This window comes from Orbicella franksi, chromosome 12 (assembly GCF_964199315.1).
Source record: "Orbicella franksi chromosome 12, jaOrbFran1.1, whole genome shotgun sequence".
In the NCBI taxonomy this organism is placed as follows: domain Eukaryota; kingdom Metazoa; phylum Cnidaria; class Anthozoa; order Scleractinia; family Merulinidae; genus Orbicella; species Orbicella franksi.
In genome coordinates, this window is record NC_138156.1 from 17,041,494 (window position 1) to 17,052,731 (window position 11,238).

Below are 11,238 nucleotides of genomic sequence, written 5' to 3' on the forward strand. Positions count from 1 at the left end.
ATAGCTATTGATAACCAGCCATATCACTTCTTATTATATAATTTATGAACCATTTGTTGATAATAATTCTAATTTTGTAAGAAAAATAAAATTATGCAATTAAAATACTCTGCTTTTTTTTGGTAAGTTATGGGTTAGAGTGACTTCCACAAAACCAGCAAATGGAATAACATAGTCAGTGTAGTCTAAATGTCAAAAGTTATATTACAGAAATCAACAGAATGTTTTATTCGATGTACTGGAATAAAAAAAATGGTCAATTTAATTAAGAGAGAGTATGTAATAATATCATAAGACATTCAGCAGTTAATGCCCTTTAGTTAGCATATTTTCTCATTTCGTTGGTTTTGTAAAATCACTCAAAGGATAAAAAATATGCATGTAATCTGCATACCTTCAACATTTTTATTATAAAACATAAATTTCTCAAATAAAATAATTGTAATAAATTATGACATTTTGTGACACTAAATGTACCTGGCTGTATTTAGATACTCACATAAAATATTACAATGTGTACCATCTGACATGATATTAAAGATTCATAATAGTAATGATAAAATATTATAATGAATGAAATGCATGCATTTGAATTACTTTTCTTCAGCCTGTATAATATTTAAAAAATGCCATGAATCAAATCACCCCAGGAAGCCTGCAAATAACAGTCGGTCATCGGACAATTGTCCGGTAAATTTGAGGTTTTGACAGGTAAAAGCTTAGCCTGGTCGGACACTCTGACCGGACATTTCTGCTAAAATGAAAAATATTTTAACTGGAAATTTGTGACCGAATATGGGAGAAGTTATTTTGTAATACTGCCACACATTGCTTTGCAAAAAAGCATTGTTATCGGTTTTGTTTTATTCTAATTCTGAGAATTTTATCACGCGCAGTACGCCATCTCAAATGTTATGTCGAATTGTAAACACATCACAACAGCGCCACTATTCCTGCGTGTTAATTTACACATTTTGCGGTGGCGTTGTGAAAGATCGTGAGGCCCCATTTAGTCTGAATTACGTTCGTCTGAAAAACTACCTAGAACTGAGGTCCTATGTAATTACTCGTTGTTTGTTACCACCAAGTGTTGTGGAATTAATTTTCAGTTGTAATACATTGACCCGATTAAAGATATTATGGAAATTGAATACACAGCTCAAATACTCACGTTTCCTTTATCTGAATGCAATCGCTTTCAACAACTTTAAAACCTCTAAAATGTAACCAAATGTTTTTCTAGTCCGTATGATCAAAACTCAGTTTAATTTTTAACCTTTTATAGTTTTTTTACATCTGCCAGTGTGGTTGAAATATAGTTTCTGTACCACAGACATGTTTTTGTGAAGGCGTGAATGTACAAATTGGTCACGCTTTATAGTCACAACTGCCTCCAATTCCACATTTCAAATAATTACGCAAATTTTTTATTCAATTGACCCCGAAAGCTTTCAGAGGAACCTTGCTTTCAGAAAAAGTCGAAGAATTCATTTCAGCCAATTTTCAAGTCTCTGAATGTTATTGTGAGGTTTTGTACTGACAAGCTGTCCATGCGGGAGATTGTTTCATCCCTTTTCCCGTTCAGTCCCTAGACGTCGTGGGAAACTTGTTCCATTGGAAACGCTTGTGTGTCTAGGGGTATAAACATTTGTAAATTTGTCAATTTTCAACAGGTAAATTAATACCAGACGTAATGTAAAGGTCCCCTTGCTGGTGCTAGTAGCGATTTTACACTCAGTTGACTTTTAAGCTATTCGAATTTGCAACCAATATTTTGGCGAAGAGTCTACACTGAAATACCAAAATGTCTCAAATGTCTCTTTTTAATTTCTAATGACAAACAATTTTCTTTGTCCGACCAGACTGGCTTTTTGTCAGGTCAAAACTTGTCTTTGTCCTGACAAATGACCTGCCTATAGACAAAAATTATTTGCAGGCTTGCCCCAGTGGTACTCTGAACTAGTTTATAAACTTAAAAAATGATCACAAAGTTACAAATGTCTGTTCATTGTCATGGTATTCAACAATAATTAGATGTTTAAAAACTTCAAGAAAATAATATCTAATTTTATTTTTAGTGGACATTCCTGTGAGCCAGCCACATAATGTACAGTGTCATTATCTCATGCACCGAAAAGTGCCTGGAAGTATTCAATTATTACTAATACTAATACACAAAATATTCATCACTTAATTATACCACACCAAGGAAAAAACCAACACTGGCAAAAACCTTACATGAAAAGGAAATACAAAGGATGACCTCTTGTCGAAAATTACAGTGTGAATATACTCAAACTAGGCCACTTAAAAAAGAGATAACCAATCAGAAAGTTACTTGAGAATAAAGGATATAGTGATTTTTTCCTGAAATAAACCAGTAATATTGAAGAATTAATTAAATAAAATAGTCCTATTACAAAATTTGAAACCCAACAAAAGTTTAAAAGTTGTCAACCTCTCAGAAAACTTTGCCATTTGCTGATGGGTTTGTTTTGATACTAAATTATGTAATGCTTTTCAACAGGTACAGTTTAGTTGTCCCAAAATGAGTTTTCAAGCTACATTTTTTAAGTAAAGTTTATTATTCTTTACTTCTTTGTTTATTTATTTTATTATGATAATTTGCTGTCAAGGACTGAATCGGTAGGGTGAATATAACACAGAGGAGTCTAAAGTATTTATGAATTCATGTCAAACTAACCTTTACTTCCCTTGACGAAAAAGCTACTAGTCCATTGTTCCCAGGGTAAGTTTTGGTTGGTTACTTTTCTTCTTAGTGGCTCAGTTCAAATAGTTGCACTGTTATAGACCTTTTTATCAATGTCAAGCCTTTCTGATTTTTTCATTCACATAAAAGTAAGCCTCACCACGTGATTTATCGTGAATTGACCCATGGATGTGTCTTTTTGTTTATGTGAAAAATACAAAACGTTGTTGATATTGTGAGGAAAAAGTGAAAGGGTCCATTAAAGATTATTGTAAAAGAACAAAAGGTTCCCAGCTAAAAGTCTGGGACGTTCAGCTTTATTCAGAAGTCAAGAGCTTAACAGACTGAAAATAAATTTTCTGAAAAGGTGAAAAAAGTAACTTGAAGGCTAAGCTAAAAAGTTACCTTTGCACAGTTTGCATATTTACTTCCCAGTTTGCATATTTACTCCCCACCTTCTCCAACCACACCTGACCTGAGGAAGCTGATTCAAACAGTTTCACGAACACTTCCCATTAGAGTGAGTGACACTCTGATGTAGGACAGTGCTTGCAGGTGGAGTTGGTTCTGTCATGTCTCCAGCACCAGAGCATTTTCTGTCCTTTTCATAATTGCTCTTTGCTGGTTTGGAACTTTCACTGTTCTGCTCCTCAGTTTCGGTCATTATTGTTACATTTTCTGCTATGATTGTGTCTTCATCACCATTTTCCACTTTGACTCTATCACATTTTGCCTCTGCCTTAGTCTTATCCGGAGATGCTGTAATGGCAATGGTACTAGAGTCAGTTTTTTCAAGTTTCACCTCATATATTGGAGGCTGTGGATGAGTCTGTGCTGTGATTTGATTGCTTCCACTGCTGGGTAGTGGAGCACTGACATTTATTGGCACCTGTCCAGGTATAGGCACCATTGTTGACATCACAGACAAAGGCTGAAGAGGTGGAGGTAATGACATATCACTGCATGTGATAGGCTGTAGAGGTGGTGGCAGAGGAAGTGTTGTCAAGGGAATGGGATGCATTTGAACTAGCGGTGTTCCTCCAGTCATTTGTGTAATATTTTCAGGAAGATGTGGCAGTCCGTGCTGTAAACCATCCATTCCTGGCTGTACTGACACAATAACCGGCATTTGGCCAATTCCTGGTACCATTGGATGCTGATGATTAGCCATGCTACTAACAGGCATCATTTGAGGCTGCACTGCTACTTGACACGTAGGAGCTTGGGCTCCTGTTGCAGGCTGCATCATAGTTAAATTCAGTGGCATTTGTTGAGCAGGAAATCCAGGGACAAAGTTTCCCATGGATGGCATTCCCTGTTGTTGACTCATGTGAACCCCAACATGCTGTCCAGGAATCATCTGCTGAGCATGGCTAATATGGCTTGCAGCCACCGGCAGTTGTTGCATATGTTCTGTTGTTACGGCAGGGTTGGATATTCCAGAGGGATTTGAGAGTGATGCCTGTAGAGGTGCCACCTTAGGAATGGCAGTGCCCGAGGTAGTAGGTGTGGGGTGCGGGGTCAATGGTGGTATGACTGTATTTGGAGTTGTACACATTACAGTGTTGACACTTGGAGATGCTAGTGGCTGAGACACTGCCACTTGACCTGCAAGAGATGAAGCATTCACTTCAGGTTTTTAACAAAATAATATTAACTTCTCCAAGCAGACTCACCTTGTGCAGTAACTGGGGTTTCTGGGTAATTTGCAGCATCAATTGCCAGCTTTAACCTGAATGTTTCTTCCTTGCGTCGGTTGGCAAACCAGTTATAAACGCGGCTCTCTGTCACTAGGTTTGGACCCAGTCCCTCTACATTGTCATAAGGGACACCCCTCTGGGTGCACTCTGCCCTGTTACAAGCTTCAACCAAAGATTCCCTGAAAGGGAACGTTTACACATACTGAGACAAACTGGCTAGCAATGAATTAAACCATGATGTAAGAAACCTTGAAAAATGCAGGTCACTTTCTTTAATTCTTACTTTAACCCTTTAAATTAAAGCAAAAGGAAGCGATTATGGCAGCATATGTTACACAGGGGTGGATCTAAGGGGAGGGTGCAGGGGGTGTGCACCCCCCCCCCCCTAAGATGAAGCCTTCTTGTATTTGCTTTTAAAATTGAAGGGGTGAGTGCAAAACCATGCTAAGTGACGATTTTGTGTGTTTTTTTTTTCCTCAAAAGTGCCTGAATTTTTGCAATTGGTTTTCATTTAAATAGAAAAACATCACCCTGTATTTTTTTTTCGCTGGTTTGCTCTTCGTTTTCGAGAAATAACGTGTTTCTCCGTTTTCCTGCGGCATCTTTTGGAGATCGAGAAACAAAAGAAGTCTTTTGTTTCACTAAACAATGAAATCAGCGAAGCGTCACTTTAGCCGCCAGTTGCTGGAGCTGAAACAAGTATAATAAACAAATAATTGGACCGATCTGACAACGCTGCTTTGTTAGCGCAAGCGATTAATGCTCTGCGCTGCGGTCCGGTCACTAAATCACCAGAAGGTGGTTCGATATCACTTCGGTTGATTTTTTTTTTTTCGTTATCTCTCTTCTTCTTTTTAAAACCTAAGCACCCTTTCCAAGAATCCGTGCTGTCGATGTGCTAAAATAAACCGTTTTCAAGTTCGTGTTTAAGTCCACCTTCGAATTGGTTTACCTCACCAGTCAGTTAGGCCATTCCTTGGTGGTGCACCCCCTCCTAAGAAAAATCCTGGATCTGCCCCTGTTACATTGTAGTCATTGGCTACCTCTTCTTTCCACATCCCTTCACTTATAAGGTCTGCAAACATTAAGAATGTATAGTTGTTAAAGTAATGTTGTTACCTTTCTTCTTTTGAAGGATTCTTCTGGTCCTCATATGACTGGTATAGGATACCAGTGGAGGCTGGTCCCCATTTAAATCTGTTTCTTCTTGGTTTCTTTGATGGACTATCTTCAGGGCCTTCAATCTCGGTGACTTGTCGCTTCCCAGGAGTATTGTATTCTATTGTAATTAGTAAGAAGACATTAGGTAAGGTAGGTAAAGTCTGCATGCGAGCCAAGTGGCCCATCAGGCTGGAGCTTATCCTGGTTTCTGTAGCATGAAGCAACTAGGAGTATTTCTACTCCCCCCTGGATGGGATGCTAGTCCATCGCAGGGCTACTCCCAGCATTAAGTTTGCCGGTACCCATTTATACACCTGGGTGGAGAGGAGAAGAAGAAGAAGACATTGCAAAGGTTTAATTCTCCTATAGTTAGAGGGGAATTTATCACTCTTATCAAAGCATAAGGAGACTAATGGTAACATAAAGTTTCCTTACGTTCGATAACTTCTTTCCTCTTGTTCTCAAACCATGTATAGAGAGCGGCTCTTTTATTGGTTTTCATGGGTGTGCCCTTGTTGAGGTGCTGTGAGAGGTGACTCTGGTTCAGCCCTGTGCATTCTACAACCTCTCGCTGTGGAATGTTGTGTTGCTGCATGTACATTTTGATCAGCTTGGCTGCTTGCCATGGGTCCATTCTAGATGAGCAAAAAGTAACAGTTATGCTTTTTAGTAACCAGCATTTAAATGATTGATGTAGGCCCTTCACGCTAGTTCTAAGAATTTGGCACCACACCACAGGCGGCCCAAGCTCTCAATGTTATCCCTTTTTTTTTTCCTTTTTATGCGAACGTTCAGGCTAACGTGACATATGGCATGTACTATTACATAATGACCGAATTTAACCACGCGAAACATGACTCCCGCCTTGCAGCATATGGAGGTGTTGTGTTACAACGGTTTGAATTTATAAAGGTTTGTATGGGAATGCAACGGCTTCGCTTGAAAAGCCAGTTATTCTTATATTTTGTGAATAAAATCTACTTACCCTGTTGCTGTGTTGTATTCTTTGTTGTTTGCCAGCTCCTCGGGCCGATCTAACACAATTTCGGCGAGTTATCGTTCTGTGGTTTCCACTACTAAAAGAAAGACAAGGCAGGACACTGATTTCCGGAGTGCCCGCCGAAGAAGAAATGTTGAAGTTCCATGTCAGTTCACTCGCTACGCGATTCCGTCCACAATGCCTTCGTAACGATACATTTATTTCGAGATTGCTTCGCTCACAAACTCGAAAACAGCCGCGTCACAAAAGTTAGGACACTTTTGCAATGTTGGGTAATTATAATTAGCCCGTCCGGGGGTAGTCAGCAACGATTTGTCAACGGTCAAACCAAAATGCTCCCCGGGTAACCGGGCACTCCCTTTATGGGTTTGACAACTAAAGCATGAGGGTACCCGGGGAGCATTTTGGTTTGACTGTTGACAAATCGTTGCTGACTACCCCCGGTCAGGCTAATTATAGTTACCCAACACCGCAAAAGTGTCCTAACTTTTGTGACGTGGCTGTTTTCAAGTTTGCGAGCGAAGCAATCTCGAAATAAATGTATCGTTGCGAAGGTGTTGTGGACGGAATCGCGTAGCGAGTGAACTGACATGGAACTTCAACATCTCTTCTTCGATTCCACGGAGGAATTGAGCCGGCAGGGTTATTTTCAGTGGATATATTCGCTTCGAGCGGCGGGCACTCCGGAAATCAGTGTCCGGCCTTGTCTTTCTTTTAGTAGTGGAAACCCACAGAACGATAACTCGCCGAAATCGCGTTAGATTGGCCCGAGGAGCTGGCAAACAACAAAGAATACAACACAGCAACAGGGTAAGTAGATTTTATTCACAAAATATAAGAATAATTAGCTTTTCAAGCAAAGCCATTGCATTCCCATACAAACCTTTATAAATTCAAACCGTTGTAACACAACACCTCCATATACTGCAAGGCGGGAGTCATGTTTCGCGTGGTCAAATTCAGTCGTTATGTAATAGTACATGCCATATGTCACGTTAGCCTGAACGTTCGCATAAAAGGGAAAAAAAAAAAGGATAACATTGAGAGCTTGGGCCGCCTGTGACCACACTAAGAAAGACTGAAACAACACAACAACACAAAACAGTTACGGCTTTCTATAAATATACTCCTAAAAAGTCTGTCTGTTAATTTTTCATCATTGACGGAACTTAGCAAACGAGATATTGAAATTGAATCCGTTTAACAATTGCTTATATCAAAGTAAAAACATATCTGGCAAAGTCCAAGAAGAAACTGGAATCATGATTCAAATCATCATTATGTTGAACCAGGGATGTTCATGATACTTACAAGCTTCTGTAGTCACCTCATCTGTGTGGAGCGAGAACACTTTCCGCAAAATGTTTCTTTCGCTCATATTAAGAAGTTTTTTTCATGATTTCACACGAACGAACTTGTTTCACTCGTAGGAGAATAAAAATAAACAATAAAACATTCACGCTTCCGGTTGAGAGCATGATTGCTTTGGTTCTGTTACTTTCGATCTCGCTAAAACGAAATAAATAGGCTGCGAGGAAACCAAGTTATAATGGTTTTTTTCACGACGCGCTAAATCAACCTCTGCAGAAGCATACACATTGTAAAGCGCCATTATTTTGCGATTGTCTGCAATAAAAATTTGACGACCATGGAATTCTCTCATGGCCATGTGAGATAATATTTCAAAAGGCGTGAAAAGGAATGGCGCGGCGCTTACGAAAAGCAGATCTACTTTCATGAATCATTCGAAAATTGAAGACAAGGACTTAACGATTTAGTTCACGCTGTTTCACTACCGTTAAGAATTACGATCGACAATTATGCGAGGAGCACATTGTTTCAAACCAAAGAAAGACTCCTAATTATTACTCTTTTCTTGTCTGTCAACGATGAAGCAATCGACAAAGAAACCTAACTGTGCACGGAAGAAAAGAACGATGAAGGTTTCAAATAAACAACAGCGAGTCATATCACTTCACCATGCTTCACCAAATACTAGAATATTCATGCTCTGAACTATCACTTCCTTTGCGTTATTGAAGTTAATATTTAATCGTCTTTCCTTTATGATGGACCCGAGCAAATGATTAACGCGATGGATTTTATATTCACAACACAATATAAGTTGGGAATAGATTTCATAAATAATGCAAAGCGACCTTATTACAAGTTCGTTTCACACAACTGAGTTCTCTTTGAAATAAGTCCGTTTAAATTCGAGATTTGGCGGTACCAATGAAGCTTAAATCGAATGTTAACACATTGGGTGGAAAGAGGCGTTGTTGAACATCTTCGGCGTGAGTTAAAGCCAAGCTATGTGTAGGATGCGACGCTTAGAAGTCAAGTCTATATTTTTACAAACCAAGTGACCCGAAACGAACATTCCATCGACACAAAGAAAAGTGTTCCGTCGCGTGCCACCCAATAAAGTGTAACAATGCAGCGATCAAGCGCATGAAACGAAGAACAAAAGAGCGAAATTACAACACGTTCGAAGAAAGGAGCAAAGGACGCGTGCTGCATGGGGGAGTAACAGAGATGAGGGCATTCTCCAGAGGATGAAGGTCGGTTAAATATAAAGTGAAAGTAACGTATTACAATAGCTTTACTGTTAGGTTTTCCATCAACTTATCAACAGAACATGACAGCGGCCAGTTCAACGTTTTTAGCTTCTACGGGCAATCTTCAATAAAATACTCCTCACTAACCGACATGGGTTTCAAGTGGATATTGACTAAGTGAAACATACCGTAACATTTGATCAACAAAATTCATTTGCTGCACTTCCAAGCGTCCAGTAGCCAAGCGCGCGTCTTGTGTCATCACTCTCCGTGACGCTTCTTCCAGTTTGATGGCGTCGCTTCTGCCCGCTGTACTTTGCTGGTGATTGCCGGAGTCTTCTTTAGGTCGATCTCCTTGTTGATCTGTCTCACTTGCGCCATCTGCACTTTCTAAGCTCTCCTCCGCCTGTATAGCGTACAGTTCATAGCAGGCGCTAAGCAGTGCGTCTTTGGAAATGCCACTCTCAACTAGCGCTAAAAGCAGTTCTCTCTGTAGCGGTGTGATATCTTCGCTGGTTCCGTTTGTGGCCATTATATTGTGAATGGCCTGTGCATTCCCTCAGCAAACAGCCTCCCTTGCTGGTAAATACAGGGCAGACCTTCGTATATTGAGCATGCATTCGTAATCGGTCAGCGCAACGGCAGGGGGCCACCGTTAAATTTTCCTCCCGCAGCGCGCAATTCTTTGGCTAGCACCAATTGCAAGTGATCCCATTTCATTTCACAGGATTTCGCTCTTCAAATTCTTTCAGACTTAAACAATCTGCCTTCAGATTATCTATAATAGAATAAAATAATTAGCCTGCGTGGCTGGCGGTATTGTAGGCGCGCGGAATAAAGTTTTGGCGACAAAGCCGCGAGAAGTTATTTCAAGGTCCTCCTCCCCATTGTCCTCGCGGCTTCGCCGCCAAAAACTTTATTTCGCCCGCCCCCAAATATCGCCAGCTACGCAGGCTATAAAATAATCCTCACCTCTACCAAATGTACGAGCCGACTTTCGGCAGGTTCGACCATCCAGTTCAAACCACAAAGTTAAACAAAGGTTTTTTTTTTTTTTCAGGTTCGAAAGGCAAGGTTGAGCAAGGTTGAGCAAGGTTACCCTCACTTTCCAGTAAGGTAATGAAACATTTCCGCCAAGAGCGTAACACCGCAGGCACCACCTTAGAAATGTGGCGTCCAGAAAGTACTATGTTTTCTTGGGGGTGAAAATTAATCAGATTCACGTTCTGGGCAGCCTTTGAGCTACTACAATCTACTGAAACGAAATGAATTGCTGTTTTTCAATAGACGCATCATCCATTTAGACGAACTTAGGCAAACTTTTGTAGTTCGTCTGGTCATGTATCTCTAGTACAAACACGGGCACAAGACGTATTATGCGTCTAGACAAGCTCGGCTATACTTCGTAATGCGTCTTGAACGACGCACTACGAAAGAAAGTTTTTCCTGGGCGCATAGTACGTCTTGTGCCCGTCTTTATACTAGAGATGCATAACTAGACAAACTACAAATGTTTGCCCAAGTTCGTCCAGACGGATGATGCGTGTTAAACATAAAAACGGCCAACGTTACACGGTGGCGCTGCAGAAGATACCGATTTTATGTCCGGGTGGTAAGGGCTGTATCTCTCGAGTGGGGCTTCTCGAAAAACCGACAAACCGAAAAACCGCCCCTAAGTTCAATGTGAGACATGTGATTTCACTCATGTCCCAGAAAGCAAGAGGTCCTGAAATTCGTAAGGGGTAGAGCATTAACCCTGTGCAATTCGCAATTAGGTACCACACCCCAAAAATGGATCACTACATTCACCCATCTACAAATAAACGTAGGCAATATGAAAGAACGTCTTTCCCTGGAAGCTACACCTTTTATCCGAGACCACTTCTCCGTCAACGAGCATATCCGTTATATTCAGTTGCATCCGTGAGGACTGGCGGCGTAAATTATGCAAATGACACTTTGAAAAAAGAATTCAGTTTTTGAAATTTTTTATTTCGTGTTTTTGCGATCAATTTTATAACATTTAAGATCAGACTCATATAGACTAGTTTTAAATTTGAAACAAGAACTAACAAACTTTGGAAAAGGGAGAAGAGAACAAAAATA

At 40.1% G+C, this 11,238-nt stretch overlaps 1 protein-coding gene across 1 annotated transcript; it reads right to left on the reverse strand.

The window, feature by feature from the left end:
• Nucleotides 1-301: 301 nt before the first annotated feature.
• On the reverse strand, nt 302-10,268 carry LOC145462392 (uncharacterized). Its single transcript, XM_081445904.1, has 5 exons — nt 9,321-10,268; nt 6,007-6,206; nt 5,530-5,689; nt 4,387-4,589; nt 302-4,318 (listed from the first exon to the last, which is right to left on the reverse strand). The coding sequence occupies exons 1-5, from the start codon at nt 9,662-9,664 to the stop codon at nt 3,210-3,212; spliced, it is 2,016 nt and encodes a 671-aa protein (XP_081302030.1). The 5' UTR covers nt 9,665-10,268; the 3' UTR covers nt 302-3,209.
• Nucleotides 10,269-11,238: the final 970 nt, after the last annotated feature.